The 25,400-nt window shown below is 42.7% G+C and overlaps 3 protein-coding genes and 1 non-coding gene across 13 annotated transcripts in view; 1 reads left to right on the forward strand and 3 right to left on the reverse strand.

The window, feature by feature from the left end:
- The window catches only part of PRRC2A (proline rich coiled-coil 2A), a 17,552-nt gene extending 13,717 nt beyond the window's left edge, over positions 1-3,835 (reverse strand). For 7 of the 10 annotated variants that reach the window (XM_043999834.1, XM_043999826.1, XM_043999830.1 and 4 more), the window contains exons 1-5: positions 3,660-3,835; positions 1,359-1,533; positions 676-853; positions 347-446; positions 6-78 (exon numbers count right to left, since the gene is read on the reverse strand). In XM_043999834.1, coding sequence (XP_043855769.1) covers positions 6-78; positions 347-446; positions 676-853; positions 1,359-1,470 — 463 coding nt within the window. In that variant the 5' untranslated portion in view covers positions 1,471-1,533; positions 3,660-3,835. The remainder of the gene's footprint in view (positions 1-5; positions 79-346; positions 447-675; positions 854-1,358; positions 1,534-3,659) is intronic. The other 3 variants (XM_043999833.1, XM_043999831.1, XM_043999828.1) reach the window with 1 other exon arrangement.
- On the reverse strand, positions 1,031-1,165 carry LOC122727127. The gene has a single exon (XR_006353079.1). It is a non-coding gene; the product is annotated as a small nucleolar RNA SNORA38 (small nucleolar RNA).
- LOC122752883 (lymphotoxin-beta-like) overlaps positions 2,662-25,400 on the forward strand; it is a 54,577-nt gene continuing 31,838 nt past the window's right edge. Inside the window, exon 1 of the mRNA XM_043999843.1 lies at positions 2,662-2,816. Coding sequence (XP_043855778.1) covers positions 2,726-2,816 — 91 coding nt within the window. The 5' untranslated portion in view covers positions 2,662-2,725. The remainder of the gene's footprint in view (positions 2,817-25,400) is intronic.
- AIF1 (allograft inflammatory factor 1) lies at positions 6,365-8,219 on the reverse strand. The gene is made up of 6 exons (XM_043999847.1): positions 8,074-8,219; positions 7,815-7,876; positions 7,653-7,719; positions 7,301-7,342; positions 6,929-7,091; positions 6,365-6,561 (listed from the first exon to the last, which is right to left on the reverse strand). Exons 1-6 carry the CDS (start codon positions 8,096-8,098, stop codon positions 6,477-6,479), a joined length of 444 nt encoding a protein of 147 aa, XP_043855782.1. The 5' UTR covers positions 8,099-8,219; the 3' UTR covers positions 6,365-6,476.

A 25,400-nucleotide genomic window follows, 5' to 3' on the forward strand; every position in this document is an offset into this window, starting at 1 on the left:
CTTACCATCCCCGTGCGCTCCATGGGTGACGCTGGCTTGTGCCCAAGACTTTACCCCGCTTGGAACCGAAGGGGCGTTCTGTTGGGAGAGGCATAAAGTTAAAAGTGAGCTAGGGGCCTTGGATGCCTTTATCTCTCTATCCCAAGTATGGCTGAACCTTCCTAAAAAATACCTGGGGGTGATGGCTAGGTGGCGCAGTGGATAAAGCACCAGCCCTGGATTCAGGAGTACCTGAGTTCAAATCCAGCCTCAGACACTTGACACTAGCTGTGTGACCGTGGGCAAGTCACTTAACCCCCATTGCCCCCTGCAAAAAAAAAAAAAAGGGCATGTAAAAAAAAAATACCTCGGGGACTGCTGGGGGGCGCTTCGGCTGGCTGGAGGCAGGCGTCTGTGAAGCCGGCAGTGGCTGCGATTCCGGCGGCTGAGCAGTTGAGGCATCGGAACTGGAGGAAGATGGAAGGACAGAGTGTTTAAGCCTGGGTTATCCACCTCTTCCATCAATTTAAAGAAGACATTTCCAGAATCAAATGAGACAGTAATGAAAACTTAGGCCCCAACCCTCTTCGTGTCCCCAATGTTTACGCATGAAGAGCTAATCCAAACTCCAACTCTAATACACCATTATCCCTATGAGAAAAGCTGAAGCCCCAACACCTCTTCTGTTCCCCACACCTCTTGGGGTCGGGCTGCTCCTGTTTGCTTGCCCATCCTGTCCCGTCTTTCGGCACTAGCGAGACATTGGGGTCATTGCCTTTGTTCTCGGCTTTCAGACTCGGCAGATTGGCTGGGGGTGGCATGCGCCGGGCGATGGCAACTTTCCCAAGACTCTGTAAGCCATGTCGAGGAGCAACTAGGGGAAAGAGATGGAGAAGGGTCATGAGTGTCTCCAACCTAGCCCATGAAAGATCTGGCTCAGATCTAGAAGACTCAAATGCCAGATACCCATGATTTACACCATTCTTTGATCAATTTGACCATAAAACCCTCATCTCTGGAATTAAGGCTGAGACTCTATCCCCCTAAGAATTAATGTAGGACTGGAAGTCCTAGGCTAGCAAGGGTAGGGTAAGCCAGCCCTGAACTGTTCCTAGCCCTCATTTCTTTACCTCCAGTTCTTACGCATCTACGGATGGGAAGCCACAGACACGCCTTTGTGGGAGGTAAAATAACTCTTACCCAGAATCAGGTATCTACCCCCTCCCACTCTATCCCTAGGGTAGGCATGCTAAGCCTTCGGTGTTCCTTTGGCCTCCCATGTCTCCTCTATGTCTGGTTCCCCCAAAGGACCTTAAGCACTCCCATCATTTCTGTCCCCATCCCCTCCAACATGGCAACATTCCCATAAGGGCCCTCACCAGCGGGTTTCTGGATCTCTAAGGACTTGCCCTTGTATGTATCAAACAGGTTGAGCGAGGAATACTTCTTTCCATCCTTCCCCTTGGCAGTCGGCCCCGAGCGATCGGACATCGCGCTGGAAGCTCATTGAGTACGTTGGGTCCTGCAGGCGCCTCCCCCGAAACGTGCTGGAGCCTGCAGGTGGGGTTCCAACACCTCACTCTATTTTCTCAGGAACCCAAGAGGAAGGCTATGCCCAGATCTCACTTCCTTCATTGTCAAAGATATCTTGGACCCCTGGCTTATTTAAGCCTTCTATTACCCTCAGACACCCAAAAAGTCAAGTTTCTCACACCCTCCAAACTCGGTCAGGATGTTCTGAATTTCAAATCCTGTTGCCTTTCAGCAATTGATATTTCTACCTGCCTCATCCTCAGAGACCACAATGAAAAGTCACAGATTATGAGAGGTGGGGAAAGAGGTGGAGGGAATATTAGCAACTTAAAGACTTCATTTTAGAGTTCTATGGAAAACATTAGATCTCTCCTTTGTCCTTTAGCTCTTTCCATCTTCCAACAACTAAAGCAAAAATATTTCTCTTTCCCTCAGAGGGGATACACTAATGCTTATTCCAAAGAAAACCAGTAAGATAACATAGCTCACAAAAAGCAGAAATTGACTCAGTTCCATCACTTTTCAAACCTGAACCCTCCATTCAGTTTTAAACTCCCCAACCCAGTTTCAGGGCCCAAAGCCCCAGGGTCTATTCCCAGCATGCCTTCTGTCCCATCTGGGGAGGGTTAGGAAAGAGGAATGCTGGGAGTTTGGGAATTTTATGAGCTTGCATAGCCAGAATGGAGAAATGCTCAGAGGAACAATCAGTGTTCACCCACACTCTCTGGCTGAAGCACCCAAACTACCCGCACAACTGCCTGCCTTACAGCCAAACCCCTGGAGAGTCCAGCATACCGCAGACTCAGATCCTGGGCCAAGGTACCAGCCAACTTTTATCTTTCCAATCCAGATGGTGAAGAAATAAAGTAATATGGACCACGCACCTGAACATTTCCCTCCCCACCAGTCCCAGAACCTTCCCTTTTAACTTCCCTCTTCTCAGAACTTAAAAATCCCAAACCCATGGTTGCTTGCCTATCTTCAGGCCCAGCATTCCTTATCCCCCACTTGCCCAGACGCAGTGTGACTGCCATGTGTAGGGGAAGGGAGGCAGCACATCCCCTTCCTTTAGGGCTGCCACCGGGATTGGACCCAAAGCATGAGAGACACAATTTCTTTTTGTCAAGCTGGAGAAGGGGGAGGGGATGGAATATCCTTTGAGGAAGAGAGCAGTTTGCTTTCTTACAGAGGGCAAATGAGGGTGTAAATAACCATGTACATCTTCCCAAGGGGAAGGACTGGCCCATACCCAGAAAGGGGGAAGAAAGGAATAGGGAATCATCCTAAAAAAGAACCTACTCAAGGTGGGCTACTTACTAATGGTGAAGGGCTGGACTGGGAGGGGGGTACCTAGTTTTATCAGAGGATATGGCAAAAAATGAGGGGAGGGGGAAGTGAAAAATGTCCAGGGGGGAAAAAAAGGCTTTAAGCGGGGGGAAAAGGAGGGTGGGACACATAGGCCCTAGGTGGGAGAAAATGTAACGTGGGAGGTTAAGTTTAGAGATGATGTGAAGAAAAGGGCAAGAATGGGGGCACATCGAAATTGGAGAAAGGGATGGAAAAGGGGAATGGTGAGGAGAAAAGGAAAGGTGGGGGAAAGACAGGGAGAAAGGTTATCTAGGGGAGCCGGGGTCTGAGTGACTCAAAGGGAGAGGGGCGACCCGGAAGGAGGGGAAATGAGGTGACACCGGGAGGGGGAGAAGAGACCTGGCAGCCTGGGAGAGGGCTAAGTCCCAGCGAATCGGGAAAGCGCTGGGCCAGGGGGGCCGGGGTACAATATGGAGGAAGGGGATAGAGAGGAGGTTGTTTTTGAGGGGGAAGCTGTTACCCCTAGTTGAGAGAGATGGAGGCACCCCCCCAAGAGGGAGTGAAGGTAGCCCCGCTAGAAGCTGAGGAAGGCAGGTTATCCCCCTCCTAGGGAGGGGGGAGGGGACCAGGAGGGGGTGGGGGGCCCTGGGGGAGGGGCGGCCGGGCCCCGGCAGCGAGAAGAGGACAAAATGGCGGCGGCGGCTGATGGCTGCTGCTGCTTCTACCTCCTCCCCCCGTCGCCGCTGCCGCCTCTAGCGCCAGCCTCTCCGTCGCAGCCGCCGGCCGCCACCCGCGCCGGGAATGAGGTGGCCGCCCCGCTGCGCGCCCCCCAGACTCACCTGGCCGGGTGCGCGGGGGTCCGGGGCCGCGGTCTGGGGCTCCCCGGGGCGGGATGGCGGCGGGGCGGGGGCGGATGGCGGCGGATGGCGCCGGCTTCGGCTCCTCCCGTCTCCCTCGCTCGCTCGGCGGCTCGGCTCCGACTAACGGCCCATCCGGGCAACCGCCGCCCCCGGGAGCGCCCCCCCCAACCTCCCGCCTCCCTCCGCGCCGGGGCACGCCCCCTTCATTTGCATAAGGGGTGGGGTTCCCGCCACCCGGCCCCACTCTTTAATGGCTGTGCTGTTCGTTTAAAAAAAGGGGGGGGGAGAAAGAAAAGGAAAACCCTGGGAAGAAAAAATAAAGGAGTGGGGGGGACAAAAAACGAGGACAAGCGAAGGGGGAGGGTGAGGGGGTTATTTGCATAAAGGGGTGGGATAGGCTGTAGCTGGGACTTTGGTTGGCTAAGGAGGTAGGCTCCCTCCCATCCTCAGTCGGCCGTTACGGCATGAGACGTGAGGCGTAAGGCGTGATCCGTGCGGGAGGGGCGGGGCCACGGCGCCGGCCTGTTCGGCGGTTGGTAGATGTCGAGCGTAAGCTACGGAAGGAGGAGCAAAGGGGCGGAGCATGCGTGTGGCGTACGCGGCGGGAAGAGGCGGGGTAGACGTAAGCGGCGTAGCTGGAAATAGGGGCGGAACGCGTGGAACTAATGGAGCGGTAAAGGGGTGGGAAGGGATAGTCGGATTACTCGTATAGTATATACCGAGATTGAGATCTGTGTGGGCCTCATGATATTCTCGCGAGAGTTATGTAGACAGTAATGGGGCGGGGCTTCACGCGGTTTCTGTTAATAAAACACGCCTCGGATTTATTTACACGTTTATTTTAATGTAAATCAGTTGAGAGGACCCAGATCCAAAGGATGAAGAGGCCAACTTTCTGTGGCATTAGCGGGATTCATTCGAAGTCCTATCTTATATAGAGAGACAGGAGTTCGAGACGACCTGTGTGTGATTTCACCGATAGGAGGGCTCGGGACCAGCGCAGGTCCGCATCTTCTGCCTCTTACAGTCTCAGGGTTCAGTGACTTGCCCAAGGTGACGGAGACAGGCCTTGAGCCCAGGTATTTCTGGCCTCCAGGGTTGCTTTCCATTCGCTATTCCTTGCTACCTCTCTGCTTTGTACTGAACAGTTCTTAACTTTAAGGACAACCCTTCTGCCCCACGAAGACCCCACCCCCACAGAACTTTTGTTTATGTCGGATATATCTCAGTATTTACTGTATTAAAAATAAGAATTGTTAATATTGTGAAAATCGCTTAATTCCAGCACAGCCTAAAAGCATCTAAGGGACACCCAACCCCGGGCATTGAGAACCACTGCTCTAGCTAGTTCTTCTTGGCATAATATATATGCAAACCAGAGGAACAGTAACAAAGAAGGGAGCTATTTTGTCAGAATATCTGTTTAGCATAATATAAGCAACCAGTGAAGAAAAACAATGTCATTTGTATGACATAATTGTTTTTAAGTAACCTTTTTTTTGAAATTTCTTTTTAAGAATTTTCAATTCCAAATTTTCCCCCTTCCAGTCCCTCTCCCTTTGAGAAGGCAAGCAATATGATAACCATTATAAATGTGATGTCAAGTAAAACATTTCCATGTTAACCATGTTGAAAAAAAATCACGAAAAAGTGAAATAAATATGCTTCAATCTGCAGTCAGTTCTCTGGAAGTGGATAGCATTTTCCATCATGAATCCTTTAGAACTCTATGACATAATTGTAATAAAAGAGAGGTAGGTTCCTAGTGCACTTAACATATTATAACAGGTTTTCAAAAGATAGACAATACTCCATCGATCTTATTTCAAAACTTCTCCTTGACCTAAATGCCTTGCTCCAACCAGACCTGAGTAGTGAGTGGCCTACTCAGTTACAAAACATTTTCTGTGGTCCAACCATACCTGAGAGAGAGGCTCAAGTGGCTGTATTTGGATGGAGAAAGGAAGACCTAGTTTCAAATACTACCTCTGACAAGATGTATAACTATAGGCAAGTCATTTGACCTCTCCAAACCTCAGGAAACTTTTAAGACTATAAGCTGTAGACTTGTTGCTCAAGAAAATTCTCACATACATGAAAGCACAAGGTACTGTAGAGGATACAGAAATAGACATGACCCAGTTCTTGCCCTCAGTGGCCTAACAATCTGGTAGGGGAACTATCTTCAGAACATACTTCCAGTTTCAATACCAAAAAAAAAAATTCTCTCAGCTACAACCCTACCTACCTAGTCTTTGAGGTCCATCACTTCTTGTATTATGTGCTTTGTGAAACCATCCCTGAAGTCCCACTTCAGCCTAAAGTAACCTCTTCCTCCTCTGTACTCCCTAGGACATTCTGCAGCTAATGGGGAGGGTCCTGTGTTAATTGTAGCATTAATTATCACTTGAAATATAAGTTGTTATCTTTCTCCATCTAGCCTGAGAATCAGAAAAGGTCTCTGAATGTGTAGTCTGGAGACTTCGTTTGGTTCAAATGGGTGGGTGGGGGTAGTTAATACTTTCACTTTCTATTCCATCAGGTGGTTGTGATAAAAACACTTTGCTAACTTCAAAGCACTAAGTAACTTCAAAGCTGGGTAGGTATTCACAACATACTTTTTATAGGGTCCTTCTAGCCTATCCCAATTCTACCCCCCCCCAAATAAATCAAATAAAGCTTAATTTTGAGGGTAAGGGAATGTATTTCATTCACAGCTTGCTTTCCAGTTTTGATTTCCCATTTTGTTGTTGGGGGAAGATGAACCCCCTGAATTAACCTTCCACCCCTACCCCATCAAGGCAAGTCAGAGATTGCTTTCTTGGCCGGGGGGGCCATTGGCTTCTCTTGTTCTCTGTTTTTCTCCTCATACATCAGGATCCTGAATTGGAGAATTAGAAAGATAGAAAGGGATGGGGGTGGGGAAGAGTCTGTTTGAGAGAGGAGTTAGGGGTCAGAACCAAGTGAATTAAGAAGACATATGTTGGGGTATGAAAGTAAGGACCTCAGAAACATGGGAGGAAGTAGAGTTGGTGGAAGGGAAAAGAAGAACCTTTGTTCTTTGTTGGCGAGAATGGACCAGACTGGGGAAGTTGTAGTTGGGAGGTCTGGGAAATGGATAGGGAGAGGCAGAACCCAAGAGAGAATTCAGATGAAGAATGTGGGACATCAAAAACAAAAACCAAATCAGACAAACAAACAAAAAGAATGTGGGGGATCCAGGAGAGTTTAGAGGGTCTAACACTTACATTTTAAGAATGGCTGATCTCTTGCCTAGCATCATCCTGAGGAAGTCAGGGTAACAGAAGGTCTCCCCAGAGCCACCTGCCACCTCTCTAATTAGTTTCTTCAGCTCCAGGTGAGTCTTGGGGACTCCTAGTTTCTCCAGCATTCTCTTCAAGGACATTATATCTTCCAGATTGATTGGAGAGGATCATACAACACCATTCCTTTAGATTCCCATCCTCTTCTTTCCCACCCCATGAAGGAAGTAGATTCCCACCCTACTGAGTGAGTAGGACTGAAGCAAATGTCAGGCCCCTGGTAGTTTGGCAAAGACTGGGGATAGCTTACCCTCCCCATTGCTAGACGTGTTTTGGGAAGAAATACCCCATTCTCACCTATATTGCCATCTCCATTCAGGTCAAACTCCATATATTTCTCTGGGGGGATAAGGAGAATAAAAAGAGAGCAGGGAGGGAGGGTGAGGAGAAGAAACTCATTTATTAATAGGAGAGACAGGTTTTTGGTAAGAGGGTGGTTGAGAAGGGTGGAGTTGGAGAGATGGGGTGGGAGATAAGAACAATTAGGAAACTTGGGGGGGGAAAGGAGGGAAACAAATGGATGCTATTGGAGGTTAGGTTCGAGTACAGGGGAGTTACGGGATAGGAGATGGTGTCTCCCTAAATGCAGAGAGATTTCGTGTCTATTCCTGGCTCCCCACCCTTACCAGGACTCTTCCCTTTCTCTTACTCTTAAAGGCTTCTAGTTTGGCGGGTAGATCCTCATCATTGCTATATTTGGGGTCATCCAGGAATTCCTGTGGGGGACAGGCAAGGAAGTGAGCAATCCCCTCCTCAAATCCTTGCTTTCCTTCCCTTTGTGTTCCCCTACCCTCCTTTTTCACCTTCTTACCTGGTTGATTCTATCCAGTCTCTCCTCCTGCTGAGCTTTCAGCAGTCCAAATTCCTTGCCCCCTAGGAAGGGTGGAGAAACAAGAGATGAATAGTACTCAACTGACTTTCCTATTACTTGCCTTCTTTGCCACACATAGTACTCTAAATAAACTCACCCCACCCTACCAGTTGTCTCCCAACTCCTAGAGTTCCCCTCTTACTCCTCCCCTATTCAACTCTACCAGTTCTGCCCCTACTACCACTACCCTGTCTCTTACCCTGAAAGTCTCTGGTCTGGTTCATGACCTCCAAGTGGTTACAAGAGAGCTGGAGCCAGGCAAACCTGTCTGTCCTTCTGTCAATCCTCTCCAAGCCAATATCCTCTGCTGCCTGCCTCCTAGACTTCCTCTTTCCTGGAACCCCTTCTCCACCACCTCCTTGTCTTCACTTCCCCATCTGCTTTAGCTGACTCCAGCACCCTAAGGGAGGGGCTGGACTTGGGTAGAGGTATATAGAGTGCGTGAAAGAAGAAAAGGAAAATAATACATGATGGATGAGCCCTCCCTTTCATCTAACCTTTCTCCTTCTTGCTTGTACTTCTCAGCTCATCTCCTCCAAGGGCCACTGAGATGACAGTGGACTCCTTGTTTCCTGATATAAGGCTATAGCCTTCTTCTGAGGTACTCGAGGCTGTGTCCATTTTCAGCTCATATAACTGATCGCTGCATCTGTGTCTGGAAGTTTTTACTTCCTATTGCTCCCACTCTGACTCTTGGTAGGCCAGTGTGAATTTGTGACACTCTAACCAGACTCTCTCACTCATATGTGGTAGGTACTATTAATGGAACATATTCTTTCCATTTCTTCCCTTCCTCCCCCGCTCCTCCTCCCAGGTCTGTGTCTTTTCATGGAAATTTCCCAGGGCCTGGTGATTAGAACTTTTAAATAGAGAAATGAGTAGGGGAGAGAAACTGTTGAAGGTGGAGAAGAAAAGGATAAAGTCTGAGGAAGAGTGTGCCAGCTGAGGTGTGTGGTATGTAAGTGTTCAGGGATGGATAGGAATAAGTTATGGGTTTCATGTAAACTAAAACAAAAATGGAAACAGACCAAGGGCCCCATAATGAAAGGAATAGCTTCTTGAAGTAGGAAGCATTAGAGGAGTCCCCAATAGCTCTGGGACTGATTAAAAATGTTTAGCCCTGGGATAGAGGAGACAGGAGGAAAGAAGTCTGGTGAAAGGAAAGGCAGGGAGGGAATCTACAAGAGAGGCCAGTCTGGGGAGGGAGAAACATCTCATGGGCCCTGTGGCATAAGAGGAAGAACACAAGTCTAAAAACAGATGTGAAGGGAGGACTTTGAAAAGTAAATATGTAAGTACATTCTCAGATCTAGGACCTAGGCCCCTGGTTCCCACTGACTTCAAAGACAGGATGGCATAGAGGTAGAGATGGGGTGGGGAGAGTAGCCTGGGTTGGGAGTCCTGGTAATACTTGGTGGGAGAAGGTATTCACATCCTAAGAAGAAAGGGGGACAGGAAAGTTAGGTAATTATTTGGGTAATTAGGTGTTGCCTTGGAAGAAGAAAGATCAGGTTATTTGGAAATTCAGGGAAAGAAGATGCTTGGGGGAGATCAGAAATGAAAAGGTGCCATGGTAGGGCATATGACCAGAAAGGGCCAGGTATGATGTACAAATTCTGCTTAGCATCTTCTGTAAGCTCACTTTCTTGGGGAACTGTGGGCATAGCCCCTTGAATTTTATCCCCACTCAGGTAAAGAAAGATTTTAGTAGAAGTGGGAACAAAGGGACTAGGAAGGAAAGGGGACATTAGGCAGGAGAGCCTACTCCAGAGAAGTAAGGCAGTACAGTGGAAAAAGTGGAGAACTTGGAGTCACAGGACCTGAGTTCAAATTCTAGCTTGGTCATTTACTACCTGTATGATCTTCGTGCTTCATCTCTAGGCCTCAGTTAGAAAACTGTAGGATGAGAGGGTTAGAAATGAATTATCTCAAATTTCCCTTTTATGACCCTGCTGTCTCTAGGTTTCCCAATTCCTAGAGATTCTGGCCCAGGAAAGGGAGCTCTTCTGTTCTTTCATCAACAGCCAGGGGAGGCCTACTATTGATTCAGCCATTTTTATCAGGACAGGGATTGTGCCAGCTTTCTCTGGGAACACATGGCCACATTATGGATTTGGACTATCCATAGCTATATTACTAAGCCATAGACTTCACCAAGGCAGGGTGGTAGAGGCACAAGAGCAGGATAGGCAGTGGGCCACAACATGGATGTTTGGTTCTGGCTTTGTAAGTGTTGTCTATCACGATGGTTACAATCCAGTCAGTAGTACATATCTGAAGTATCCACCAGATGGCGAGCTGTTCTAGCTGTAGGCCATATGTGGGGAAATCAGAGCATCAACCGAACGCAGTATTTCCTCTGGCTACTAGAGAATACTGAAATCCCCAACTGCTTACACACACACACACACACACACACACACCCCAATTTATTATTTATTTTTAATGTTCTTTTAAAATTTTGATTTCTAAATTCTCTCCCCTCATACACCCAATGAGAAGGCAAGCAATATGATAGCCATTATGAATGTGATGTCAAGTAAAAAATATTTCCATATTAACCATATTTCAAAAAAGGAAAGAAAAATAAAGAAAGTGAGAAAATTACATGTCAATTTGCATTCAGAGTTCATCAGTTTTATCTGGAGATGGATAGCATTTTTTTTCATTATGATCTCTTATAATTGTAATTGATCTGAGTAGCCAAGTCTTTCACAGTTGATTATTGTTACAACATTGCTGTTGCTGTGCACAATGATCTCCCCAGTTCTTCTCATTACACTTTGCATGAGTTCATATAGTTCTTGGCCATTTCTTTTTTTCTGAAACTACCTCCCTCATCATCTGAGCTGCTTTTTCCATTGGGGGATGCTTTTCACCTTCATGTCAGGCATGAAACTTGGTCCTTATATCTGCTATTGCTTCCTAATACCTAGCCCACCTGATGAAGTTTTCTAAGTAAGTAAAGTAGCAAGCCGTTATAGTTATCTTGGTTCCATTTGCAATCTCCTGCAGTAATTTATTAGATAGATAGATAGAAAGATATATATATATAGATATATAGATAGAAGATATATATAGATATATATAGAGAGAGAGAGAGAAAGGGAGGGAGATAGGTAGATAGATAGATAGACAGATAGATAGATATAGAGAGAGGTAGGTAGATAGATAGGTAGGTAGAAAGGTAGATAGATAGGTAGATAGATAGGCAGATAGATCCACCTGACATGTGGATCACTGTAGGTTTTTTTTTTTAGTGAGGCAATTGGGGTTAAGTGACTTGCCCAGGGTCACACAGCTAGTAAGTGTCAAGTGTCTGAGGCCGGATTTGAACTCAGGAACTCCTGAATCCAGGGCCGGTGCTTTATCCACTGTGCCACCTAGCCGCCCCCTGTAGTTTTAATAAATATGAAATTAAGAAATTAAATCAGGAAAGTTTCTTACATGCAAAAAATAAATAGATTTCTTTTCCCTCTAATCTTTTCTGAGGAGAAGGAAGGTCACATACATGTCTGAAGTTCACAGAGAATAGGAGAGGAAAGGGGGTTTATGTCATTCATTCTTCAGGAAGAAAGGAATACAGAGAGATCAGAGGCCTTCTAGATCCCTACTCTGATTGCTGAACAGGATTCATAGCGGTTTATGGAGGTTCAGTGAGTAAGAGCTGCTGGTCTTAGAATCAGGAAGACCTGAGTTCAAATTCCAGTTCAAACACTTATTAGCTGTGTAACCCAGTCAAGTCACATAACCTCTGCCTGTTTCCTTATCTATAAAATGGAAAGAGTAATAACAGCTACCTCCTATTATTGTTAGGATAAAATAATACTCTTAAAAGTACTTTGCAAACTTTAAATGATGATATAAATGCTAGTAATTACAATAATTTTCATCATCATCAAGCTTATTAGTGATAGTAGTATAGTCCTTACCATACTGTGGGTGGCAGACTGTTGTGTGGCAAGTTCTCTTCATAATGTCTGCATCAGTACTAATAGTCTGGCAGACCCTTCTCTGGTCATACCTGTGGTCTTTCAAGTGTAACCTTGAAGTTCCAAAAAAGAAAGAAAGGGTATAGGTTGTAGCCAGGATCCCTTTTATAATGTTCTCCTTCACAAAGAGAATCTATATCACCAAAGGGCAGTCTGATTAACTGTAGGAGGGTCTCAGAATATGCTCTACCTAGACCCAATAAAAGAGTTTTTGTCTTATGGGAAGGTTATTTTTTTAATTAATTAATTTATTTATTTATTAATATTATATTTTTTAATTAATAAAGTATTTTATTTTTTCTGTTACATGTAAAGATAGTTCTCAACTTTTCTTTATACAAGCTTTACAATTTCAGATTTTTCTCCCTCCCTCCCCTCCTTCCCCCCTCCCCTAGACAGCAGGTAATCTGATATAGGTTATATATATATATACACACACACACACACATAATAACATTAATCCTATTTCTGCATTAGTCATGTTATAAGAGAAAAAAATCAGAGCAATGATGAAAAACCTCAGAATAGAAAAAAAACAGCATCAAAAACAAAAGAAACAGTATGGTTTATTCAGCATCTATACTCCGCAGTTCTTTTTTTTTTTTCCTCTGGATTTGGAGATCCTCTTCTATCACGAGTTCCCTGGAACTCTTCTGTGCCATTGCGTTGTTGAGAAGAATATAGTCCATCACAGTAGATCAATACTCAATGTTGATGTTACTGTGTACAATGTTCTTCTAGTTCTGCTCATCTCACTCATCATCAGCCCACACAAGACCCTCCAGGTTTCTCTGAACTCCTCCTGCTCATTGTTTCTTATAGCACAATAGTATTCCATTGTATTCCTATACCACAACTTGTCCAGCCATTCCCCAATTGATGGGCACCCCCTCAACTTCCAATTCCTTGCCACCACGTAAAGAGCAGCTATAAATATTTTTGTACTTGTGGGTCCCTTTCCCCCTTCCATGATCTCTTTGGGAAAAAGACCCCAAAGTGGGATTGCTGGGTCAAAGGGTATGCACAGCTTTATCGCCCTTTGGGCATAATTCCAAATTGCTCTCCAGAATGGTTGGATCACTTCACAGCTCCACCAACAATGGATTAGTGTGTCAATTTTCCCACAGCTTCTCCAACATTTATTGTTTTCCTTTTTTGTCATTTTAGCCAATCTGATAGGTGTCAGGTGGTACCTCAGAGTTGTTTTAATTTGCATCTCTTTAATCATTAGAGATTTAGAGCATTTTTTCATATGGGAATAGATAGCTTTGGTTTCTTCATCAGAAAACTGCCTGTTCATATCCTTTGACCATTTCTCAATTGGGGAATGACTTGGGTTCTTATAAATTTGATTTAGTTCCCTATATATTTTAGAGATGTGGCCTTTATCAGAAGTACTGGCCTAGAGGGCGGCTGGGTGGCGCAGTGGATGAAGCCCCGGCCTTGGATTCAGGAGTTCCTGAGTTCGGATCCGGCCTCAGACACTTGACACTTACTGGCTGTGTGACCCTGGGCAAGTCACTTAACCCCCATTGCCCCACAAAAAATTAAAAAAAAAAAAAGAAGTACTGGCCTCAAAAATTGTTTCCCAGCTTTCTGCCTCTGGAAGGTTATTTCTAAAAAGTGTATGTATGTATATGTATGTGTTTGTGTGTGTGTGTGTATATATATATATATATATATATATTTACATGCATCTATAATCTGGCCCTTCCACTATCCTCCATTAAATAGAAGAAAGGAAAGAAGGGAAAGGGAGGAAAAAAAGAAAGGGAAAGAAAAAAGAAAAACAAAACTCCAAAGCCTTCATCATAAACATACATAGTCAAACAAACAAAAATTCTTATATTTGCACACCTGAAAATTTTTCTGCATTTTAATATCATCTATGTGGCAGGATTAGTTGTCCCACCCAACTAGAGAACCTTACAAATATATTTTTTTAATTTTTAAAAACATTTTTATTTAAAGTTTGGAATTCCAAATTCTACCTGCCCCCCCTTCTCTTCCATCCTCACTCCTTGAGACAGTAAGCAATCAGATATGGATCGTACATGTACAGTTATGGAGGGCATTTCCATGATAGTCATTTTTGCATAAGACTCAAATAAAAGACTGGAAAAAAAAGAAAACTACCTGTTCATATCCTTTGACCATTTGTCAACTGGAGAATGATTCTTGGTTTCATAAAATTATGTCAATTCCATATGTATCCTATTTATGAAACCTCAATCAGAGAAACTTGTTGCAAAGATTTTTCTCCATTTACATGTTTCATTTCTAATTTTAACTACATTAAATTTGTTTCTACAAAAACTTTCAAATTTTATTTAATCAAATTTGACCATTTAATCTTGTGTGATCCTCTCTTGTTTATTAGTTAAAAATTCTTCTCCTATCCATAGAGTCCGAAAGGTAATTTCTTCTTTGCTCCTTTAATTCATTTGTTATATGACCTAAATTTCTCCATTTGGAAATTCTCTTGGTAAATGATGTGAAGTACTGGTATAAACCCAATTTCTGCCAGACCATTGTCCAGTTTTCCCAGCAATTTTTGTCAACGAGTGAGACCTTCCCAGTGGGAGGATTCAAAGAGTCAACAAAGATGAGGCAAAATTCCTTTAGGTTATAAAAGCAAAACAGGTAGTGAAGAAAAGTAAGGAGTAGGGATGAGAGCCTCCTCCTATGGAGTCACTGAGATAATATTTGTAAAAGTTCTTAGCATGGTGCCTGGCACATGGTAGGTACCATATAAATGTTTTTTCTCTTACCTTTCTAACCCTTCAGAGAGTTAGAAGATTATTTGGCTAATGAGGTAACTTAAATAGTTGACTAATTCATCAACTTTTTAGTTAGGTTGGTAGAAAGATAGTGACACATTAATTTATTTCAAAGTGAAGAAGGAAGCCAGTTGTGTTGATTGGTTGTTTTCATTCTTTTTTTTTTTTTTTTTGGTGAGGCAATTGAAGTTAAGTGACTTGCCCAGGGTCACACAGCTAGTAAGTGTTAAGTGTCTGAGGCCAGATTTGAACTCAAGTCCTCCTGACTCCAGGGCCGGTGCTCTATCCACTGCGCCACCTACCTGCCCCTTGTCCTTCATTTTTTTTTTCAACATTCATTTTCATAAGATTTAGAGTTCCAAATTTTTCTCCTTCCCTCCCTCCCTTTCCTCCCCCCTCCACAAGATCACAACCAGGTTATATATATGAATAGTAAGCTTCCTCATTAGTTCTTTGGGATTGTCTTGGATCATTGCATTGCTGAGAGTAGTTAAGTCATTCACAATTGCTCATTGAACAATACTGCTGTCACTATGCACAATGTCCTCCCAGCTCTGCTCACTTCATTACACATAGATGTTCATTAGTCTTTCCAGGTTTTTCTGGGATCATCCTGTTTGTCATTTCCCATAGCACAGGACCATTCCACCACAATCATATAGCACAGCTTCTTCTGTCATTCCTCAATTGATGGACATTCCCTTGATTCTCAATTCTTAGCTTCCACAAAGAGTTGCTATAAATATTTTTTGTACAATTTTTTCCTCTTTTCTCTTTTTCATGATTGTTAACTGTTTCCCTTCCATCCTATTCCCTTCCCCATGATGTTTATTCTATTATCCATCTTCTTTCATCCTATCACTCTTCAAAAGGATTTGTGTTTCATTCTTAAAGAGGATCAAAAAGACATCACTATGTTGAAGTCAAGGTACAGTGTGTCTAACTGTGGCTGATCAGATCAATATGAGCTTGGAAGGCTCTACCACAGGTTGGGTACAAATAATCCATGTTAACATTTGGAGTGGAGATGTGTCTAAATTTGCACATCTCACATTTCTTTTGAGCTCCTGAAATTCTTCTTTGATGTGGGCACACCATGCTGGGTGGTCCTTTGCAGTGTCTTCCACATCATGCAATCAATTCCAAAGTTCTTTAGCAAAACCTTGAGAGTATTCTTGTATCATTTCTTCTGACCACCATGTAAGCACCTGCCTTCCATGAGTTCTCTGTTAAATAGTCTTTTAGGCAAATGGACATTTGACATTTGAACAATGTAGCCAGCCCATCAGAGTTGTATAGTAGAGGTTAAATGCTTGGCAGTTTAGCTCAAGAAAGGACCTCAGTAGGGGTAGCTAGGTGGTGCAGTAGAGTACTGGCCCTGGATTTATAAGGACCTGAGTTCAAATATGGTCTTAGACACTTGACACTAGCTGTGTGACCCTGGGCAAGTCACTTAACCCCAATTTCCTCACCAAAAAAAAAAAAGAAAGGACCTCAGTGTCTAGTACCTTATCTTGCCGGGTGATCTTCAGAATCTTCCTAAGACAATTCAAATCGAAGTGATTCAGTTTCCTGGCATGGTGCTGGTATACTGTCCAGTTTTCACAGGCATACAACAATGAAATCAGTACAATGGCTCTGTAGACCTTCAGTTTGGTAAGCAGTCTAATACCTGTTCTATCCCATACTTTCCTTTGGAGTGTCCCAAACACTGAGCTAGCTCTGGCAAGGTATGTGTCAACCTTATCGATGTGGACAACCCTGGAAAGTATATTGCCAAGGTAAGTGAACTTATCCACAGCGTTCAGAATTTCTCCATTTGCTATAACTGATGGTTCCACATATGGAAAGTGTTGTGCTGACTAGTGGAGAATCTGTGTTTTCTTAGTGTCAATTGTTAGGCCAAAATTATCACAATCAGCAGAGAATTGATGCATATTTTGTTTCATCTCAGCTTCAGAGGCTGCATTGAAGGCACAATCATCTGTGAACAAAAAAATCATACACCAACTCTCACTCCACTTTAGTATTGGCCTGTAGCCTTTTCAAGTTAAATAATTTACCATCAGTGCAATAGCTGATCTTGATGCCATTTTCATCATCTGACAACATTGCTGATAACATCATGCCAAAAAGAATGGGGAGCAAGCAGACAACCTTGCTTCACTTCATTGGTGACTGGGAAGGCATGAGAGCATCATCCATTATCTAGAACCTAGGGAAGCATACCATCATGAAATTAATGTACAATACTGATGAATTTCTCTGAGCAACCAAATTTTGGCATGACTACAGTATCAAAGGCTTTGATTAGATCAACAAATGTGTACAGAACTCTGTTCTGATCTTGGCATTTCTCCTGGAGTTGTCAGGCCACAAACACTATATCGACCATTCCTTAGCCCTTTTTTTTTCTTTTAGGTGAGGCAATTTGAGTTAAGTGACTTGCCCAGGGTCACACAGCTAGTAAGTGTTTAGTGTCTGAGGCCGGTTTTGAACTCAGGTACTCCTGACTCCAGGGCCAGTGCTCTATCCACTGCGCCATCTAGCTGCCCCTCCTTAGCCCTTTCTGAAGCTACACTAGCTCTCAGGTAGATGACCGTCTTTCAAGTGAAATATCAGTCTATTAAAAAAAAAAAAAAAAGAAATATCAGTCTATTAAGGAGGCAAGAATATTGCCAGAAATGACTAAGAGAAGGACCCCCACTATGATTGTCACATCCCTTTACTGTTATAAGGATGGATAAAGGAGATATCCTTGAAATCCTGGGAGATAACCTCCTCTTGCCATATAACTCAGAAAATTTTAGTCAGCTTTTGTATGAGCAATGGACTCCCTCAAGTGCTTTGCCACAAGAAAGAAACCTAATGGCATCCAAAACCTCTTCTTCACTTGGAAATTTGGCTAGAGAGGGATTGACTTCAAACTGAGGTCAATGACTTCAATATTAATTCTTTTGGGGGGAGGGCAGGGCAATAGGGGTTAAATGACTTCCCCAGGGTCACACAGCTAGTGTCAAGTGTCTGAAGTCAAATTTGAACTCAGGTCCTCCTGAATCCAGGGCCAGTGTTTTATCCACTGCGCCACCTAGCTGCCCCAGTATTGATTGATGTTGGTCTGTTGAGAACACTATGTAACTGTTTAGCCCATCTCTCCAGGATCATGTCCTTATCAATGTGCCTCCGTCAGTACTGAGTAGTTGAGAAGCACCACAGGTCTTTGGCCCATAAATAGCCTTCAGGGCATCATAAAAGTACTTTGGATTGTGATTATCAGCATAAAACTGAATTTCATCTGCCTTCTTACTGAGCCAAGAATCCTGCATCTCTCTAAGCTTCACTTTTACTTTATTATTTATTTATTTTTGTGGGGGCAATGAGGGCTAAGTGACTTGTCCAGGTTCACACAGCTAGTAAGTGTCAAGTGTCTGACGCTGGATTTGAACTCAGGTCTTCCTGAATCCAGGGCTGGTGCTTTATTATCCACTGTGCCACCTAGCTATCCTTTTCACTTTATTTTTATTTTTATTTATTTCTTTTTTTCAGTGAGGCAATTGGGATTAAGTGACTTTCCCAGGGTCACACAGCTAGTAATGTTAAGTGTCTGAGGCCAGATTTGTACTCAGGTACTCCTGACTCCAGGGCCGGTGCTCTATCCACTGCGCCATCTAGCTGCCCCTTTCACTTTATTTTTGATGGAGTTAAACACTGCCTTCTTAGAGATAGATGAACAATCCTGGTAAACCCTATAGAGTTTTCATTTTTCATTTACTGGCTTCTGAATTTCCTCATCATTTTGATTAAACCAATCTTGATGTTTGCAAGTGTTCTGGCCCAGACTTTTAAATGTAGTGCTGTATATCAAATCTCTGAAAGCTATTCACTCCTTTTCTGCTGCATTCTTGTCAAACATGTTGTCTCAGCTTTCTCTCCAAATTAGCAATGTATTGTTCTAGTTGGGAGAAGCACTCTAATCTCTTGACATTATCTTTTGGTAGTTGTCTTGTGTTGGGGTCACTGCTTTTGTTGAATGTGAGGATTTAGCTTGGAAAGGATAAGTCTATGATCAGTTCAGCACTCTGTGCCATACATTACCTTTGTCACTCTCACATCCTCTCTGTCTCTTCTCCTTAGAATGACATAGTCTATTAAATGCCAATGTTTGCTGCAAGGGTGCATCCATGAAGTTTTATTTTGTTTAGGTAAATGGAAGACAGTGTTAGTGATGAGAAGGTCATGAAATACACAAGTCTTCCCTAGGACTTCCTGCCAGGTCTGATAGTCTGTGCCTACATTAGCATTAGAGTCACCCAGAATTATAAGCTGGTCCTCTTTTGGCACATTGATGATGAGGATCTCCAAGCCTTCATAAAACTTTTCTTTACCTTCATCAGGATTTGTCATGGTAGGAGCATATGCACTGATGACAGTGATGTGGCATTTTCCTGCAAGTGGCAATTGCATTGTCATGAGCCTGTTATTCACTCCTTTTGGGAAGCATATAAGCTTGTTGACTAGATTAGTTTTGACTGCAAAACCTATTCCAGCTTCATGGCACTTCTCTCCACTGCAGCCACTCCAGAAAAAACTATATTTAACTCCTGACCTTCATTTGTCAGCCTTATTTCACTCAGTCTGTTATTTGGATGCAACACCTGCAACAAGAGCTGTTTGTCTTTCAGGTCTACTAGATTTTGTGTTGTCAATAAGCATGTGTACATTCCATGTACTGATGGTAAATGGAATCATCTTTTTAAAATTTTAATAAACATTTTTATTTAAAGTTTTGAGCTCTAAATTCTATTCATCCTTCCCTCCCTATCCTCTCTCCTTCCTGAGGTAGGAAGCAATCAGATATAGATTATATATGTGCAGTTATGTAAAACATTACCATATTAGTCATTTTGTATAAGAGAACTCAAAAGAAAAAAATGAAAGAAAGAAAGTGAAAAATAGCATGCTTCAGTCTTTGTTCAATCAATATCAATTCTTTCTTTGGAGGTGGATAGTATGCTTCATCATTAGCAGGAGGAATCATGGACTCCCTAAACTTTTAAAAAGGGAGTAGCTCTATCACTGGTTCTCTCTTCCCTGATCCCCCAAATGGCATCATGTAATTCTGAATTTGGAGTCATAAAATTTGAGTTCAGATCCTAATATTGTCTGGCTACCAAGTCACCAGACCTTTCTGAGCCTTATTTTCCTCAACTGTAAAATGAGGGGATTATGTTTGATTATTCTAAGGATCCCTTCTAGTTCTAAAACCATGATCTCATTGTTCTACCCAGCAAATGTTTAGTCATTCCAGCCTTTGTTTGAAGACCTCTCTGAATAGGGTATACTCATCTCCCAAGGCAACCAATTCCATTTTAGGATAACTCTATTTGTTAGGATGTTTTTCCTTATATAAAGGCCCCTGTGTAATTTACTAGATATTTCTTCTAGTTCCAACCTTTGGTGCTAAGGAGAACAACTGTCATCCCTCTTTCATGTGACAGCTATATTCACAATCAATCAATGAGTAGTCTCTGGTCATTCTCTAGCTTATCAATATATCCACACTTCCATGGGTTCTGTGATTTCATCAATGTGGATACCTCATTCAAGGATACATATTGTGATCCATTTATGCCCCTTAATCCTTTGTGACTCTTGTCCGTGCCTTCCCATAAATTCCTTACAGAGGAGCCACCTAATGTCCTAGAGGTCTTCTTCTAGTTCTCTAGACATTGCTTAGATATCATTCAATATTTGGGCTTTCCATCAGATCTCCTTCACTCTTGACCCATGACTAGCATACCTCTTCTTCTCATGTCTCTAATAACATCCTTTATGTTTCTTATTGCCACCTCCTTACGCACAAGATGTATCTTTTCATTGCCCTTTGGGTTTTGCTCAACTTGAAATCCTCAGAGTCTATGGTATTTAGTGACTTGAAGCCACATGGCCATTGTTATCAAAAAGATGGGCCTTTGTCTTAGGAAGAAGCATGGTGATATTAAAAACACTGTGAAATTTTCCAAAGGTGATCCAGTCTATCCATGTCTTTTCTCAAATATAGAGGTGGGGCAGCTAGATGGCACAGTGGATAAAGCACTGGCCCTGGATTCAGGAGAACCTGAGTTCAAATCCGACCTCAGACACTAGACACTTACTAGCTGTGTGACCCTGGGCAAGTCACTTAACCCTCATAACTCTCATTTCCCTGTCCTCCCCAAAAAGAAAAGAAAAATGGTAATAATCTCAAATATAGAGGTAAATAAAACATTACAGAATTGGTCTGACCAGGACAGAAGACATGGAGATTATCACTTCCCTAATACTGAATACCATAGCTCTATTCAAACAACGTAAGAGTTCATCTTTTCTTTCCTCTTCATATCATAGTGTTGACTCATATTAAGTTTACAATTCATGAAATTCCTCATATCTTTTTGAAATGGTCTGCCACCTAACAACTTGTACTACTGAAGTTGATTTCTTAATTCCAAGTGTAAAACTTTTCATTAATGCACATCAAATTTTATCTTACTAGATCTGGTTCAGAATCCTGGACAGAGACAGAGACTCCCCCTAGCTCTTGCTCTGGTCTCTGCAGTTGCTATCTCCATGGTTGGGAATTTCTTTGTTTATGTCTTTCTGGGAGTAAATGGGAATAGGTTCTATGGATCAATCCTTCCTCAACAGTTCTCACCCCTGCCCTCCCATGTCACCTGATGGATAATTCTGACCACCAGGTCAGGTCTTGTTGGGTAAGTACTAAATTCTTGCAGTCTATTTTTGTACCCCACTCTATGACCCACTCTTAGTGAAACATCATAAAGGGAGGTGAAGGTGAAGAGGCCTTTGGAAAAGAATATGGCCAGGATCAGCCTCTAGATGACTACCCCTTACCTATAGACCCTCAGAGAAATCAGACAGAAGGACAGTATGCGGGGGGTTTTCTTTCTGTATTAATGGTACTTAAGAATGGTGACATAATACTTAAATATGAACATAACGAATGAAAGCCTTGTCCTCTTCTGAAAGTAGTAACCCTGAGCTGTACTGAGGGAGCCGAAAACCCAATTTTGGAGAAAAAGAGAAGGATCACAACTGAAAGGGACCTTATAGGTTATCTAGTCTAGTACCTTCATTTTATAGATGAAAAAATTAAGGTCTAGAAAGACTAAAAAACTCGTCCAAGGTCACACAAGTAATAAGTAGTAAAGTCAGGATTTAAATCCAGGTCCTCTGACTCCAAATCCAGCATTTGCCTCATGCTTCCAAGAACTAAGTTTCAGGGACCAGGTGACTTGCAGGTGGAGGTAATGCATCAGAATAGATGGAATGAAGTATTCACAGCATGAAAAAGGCAGTTGTGAGTGGTCCAGACGGGAACTTCCTTCACTGAATGTTTTCTTTACCATGGGAATCTGATTCTAAAAGGGGAAGATACAGAGTCAGGAACTTAGACACAAAGACACACAGACAAACAGAGATAAAAACTCAGAAAGTGAGACCCAGAGATGTGAACACACAGAGGGATAGAGGCACAGAGACCAAGAAACAGATATAAACTCAGAGATATATCCAGGTAGAGATGGATACAGAGAGAAACACAGAGAAATAGAGATAGAAACAGTGATCCAGATGTAACATGTGACCTGATGGATAATTCTGGCCACCAGGTCATTTCTTGTTGGGTATTTGGGTAGATCCTAAATTCTTGCAGCCTTCAGTGATGTGTTGTTGGGCCATTACCAGTTGTCTTGACTCTTGTCTTGCCATTGGACTCCCATGACTCTGAAGGAGAGAGTGAGGCTGATAACTTTGCCCAGCTCCGTTTCACGTAAACACAATTCTCTCAAGATAATCACTCTTGTGATGTCATTGGTCCTTTTCTAGAACAAAGGACAAACAACAATGACAGGGACAATAATCACAACATTCACTGTTCTGTTTCTATTCTTGCATAATTTGCATTAATCACTAAGTCCAGAATAGTGCACTCTACCCCTAAAGAAATTTTTTTAAACACTATTTTTAAAAAATTTTTCCCAATTATACACTGACAATTTTTTTTTTTTTTTTGCGGGGCAATGGGGGTTAAGTGACTTGCCCAGGGTCACACAGCTAGTAAGTGTCAAGTGTCTGAGGCCGGATTTGAACTCAGGTACTCCTGACTCCAGGGCCGGTGCTTTATCCACTGCGCCATCTAGCCGCCCCCCCCCAAAGAAAATTTTTAAAAGGTGAAAAAGACCCATGTGTATAAAAAATATTTATAGAAGTTCTTTTTGTATTGACAAAGAATTAAAAACTAAGGAGTGCCTGTCAATTGGAGACTGGTTGAACAAATTATGGCATATGACTGTAATGGAATATTATTTAGCCATAAGAAATGACAAAAGGGACAGTTTCAGGCACAGTTAGGAAAACCTGATACAAAATGAAGTAAGCAGAACCTTTATTTAGTAACAACAGCATTTAAAAAACACTAAGAAAGGGGCAGGTAGGTGGCACAGTGGATAGAGCACCGGCCCTGGAGTCAGGAGGACCTGAGTTCAAATCTGGCTTCAGACACATGACACTTACTAGCTGTGTGACCATGGGCAAGTCACTTAACCCCAATTGCCTCATCCCCCCCCCAAAAAAAAACCACTACAAAAGATTTAATAACTGATCAATTCAGTGACTAACAAGAATTCCATAAGATCTTTTTTTTTTTTCCAGTGAGGCATTTGGAGTTAAGTGACTTGCCCAGGGTCACACAGCTAGTAAGTGTTAAGTGTCTGAGGTCGGATTTGAACTCAGGTCCTCCTGAATCCAGGGCCGGTGCTCTATCCACTGCGCTACCTAGCTGCCCCCCATAAGATCTTTGATGAAACATGTTACCTACTTCCTGACAGAGAAATCCTGAATTGAAAGTGCAGAACAAGATATGTTTCCAGATGTAGCTAATGTGGGGATTTGTTTTGTTCTACTATGCTGATTCCAAAAGCATCCCTGTAGATTTTTTATCTATGTACCATATGCTCTAAGAATATCTGTCAATCCTCCTCCTTTTTGGCAAGGACATGTTCATTTTCTACAGCTGCTTTAGAGTGATTGACCCTATGTGTTGTTATTATTGTATGGGTTTTGTCAGGATACTTTCCAAACCTGTGATAGTTTCATTTCACAGTTCCAGGAAGACTGACATTGTATAGGTGTTAATTGCATTCAATATACTCTTCCCGTTTAGCTGTGATTTTAGGATATTATAGAATAGAATAGGTAAAATGGACTCCTGATATGTAATGTGTTACTTTAGCCTAGGATGTTATCTCACAGTGTTGTGGTGTAGATCAAAAAAGATGATGCATGTAAAGTGCATTGTAAAGCATTATATCTCACTGTCATAAATTCTTGGTGTCCACAACTATTCAAGAATCCATCAACAATAGATCTTTTGGAACAAGGATTCCTGGGAGGACATTGTGAAGGCATCTGAGATTGCAGAATGTTCTGGGGAAGAAAGATGTCAGAGGAAGAAGATGAGGGAAGAGACAGAGTTCAATGTGTTTGGGTGTATCCCCCATCTTGGAAACAGATGGGGAGATGCCAGTGCTCAAATTTGCCCCATTCCTTCATTCAGAGAGACTCTGAAGAAGAGCTGATTGCCATGGCCAAGGGTGGTGTGACTGGTGCAGTGGTCAGGGTTGAATGGACTTGGTTTGGTGACATTGTCTCTTAGAGACATCCTCCCTCCCCTGTGACTCTAAGCAGCAGAGGAAGTAACTATTAACTGCCCCCTCTCCAGCAGCATCGAAGCAGGAAAGAGCCATTTCCTGCCCTTGTAGTTAGAAGCTTAGTACTGGATGTCAAATTTGCAATGAAGTGCACTGGCTTGACCTTTTTTTTTCTCCCTCCTTCCTCTTTTACTTTCTGTCTGCTTCTTCTTGCTATTGGTGATTCCATTGTTTGATAAAAGAAATGAGCATGCTAACCTTCATTCTTGCATGTTGTTATTTGGAGAATAGAGTCTGGGAACTAAGATGAGTCTGGAATAAAAGCAATAGAAGTCTTTATTCTCTTCCCCCTTTCCTCACAGTGGGAAACATGGTTTTCCTCAGATCACCACCTGGTGGAACCACCTGAGATAGTTTTCTAAGCCATCTCAGAGTGACAAGCAGGGAGAGATTATGAACCTAATAAGAATTATAAATAACCCCTAGACTATGGGTCAACAAACTATGACTGGGTGGGTCAAATCAGGCCCACCACCTATTTTTGTATGAATTTTGAGCTAAGAATGGTTTTTACATTTTTGAATGGTTGAAAAAATCAAAATAATAATAATATTTCATGATACATGAAAATTATTTGAAATTAAAATGTCAGTGTTCATAAATCAAGTTTGTGTGGAACACAGACACGTATTATCTATGACTGCTTCTGTAGTACAGCAGAGTTGAGTAGTTGTGACAAGGTCCTTAGATGGCGCTGTCACTCGCTGTCATCATGCTGCTAATCTATACTTCAAATTGCAATGGCACAGTTATAGAGTGTTTTGAATGCTACATACATCACCATAGCAAGAAATTTTATTATTATGTCTTATTCTCAGTGCACAGCCATCATGTCAAACAAGAAAAGTAGATCTTTAATGTCACAGTTTTAAGCCACAGTGGAATGTGGATTATTTTATCAAATTAAATGGAAAAGCATTTGGTTTAATATGCAAATGACACTATAACTTTGATTTAAAAAATACAATGCAACTTCAATATTAC

The sequence above is a fragment of the Dromiciops gliroides genome, chromosome 4 (assembly GCF_019393635.1).
Source record: "Dromiciops gliroides isolate mDroGli1 chromosome 4, mDroGli1.pri, whole genome shotgun sequence".
In the NCBI taxonomy this organism is placed as follows: Eukaryota; Metazoa; Chordata; class Mammalia; order Microbiotheria; family Microbiotheriidae; genus Dromiciops; species Dromiciops gliroides.

What these genes read in the sequence shown, in the direction of transcription:
- AIF1 (XM_043999847.1), bottom strand. Translation starts at nt 8,098, where the DNA reads ATGAACCAGACCAGAGACTTTCAGG. An exon ending in GACTGGATAGAATCAACCAG is followed by an intron (nt 7,720 to 7,814) that starts GTAAGAAGGTGA and finishes TGTCCCCCACAG; the next exon opens with GAATTCCTGGATGACCCCAA. An exon ending in CAAACTAGAAGCCTTTAAGA is followed by an intron (nt 7,343 to 7,652) that starts GTAAGAGAAAGG and finishes TTATCCCCCCAG; the next exon opens with AGAAATATATGGAGTTTGAC.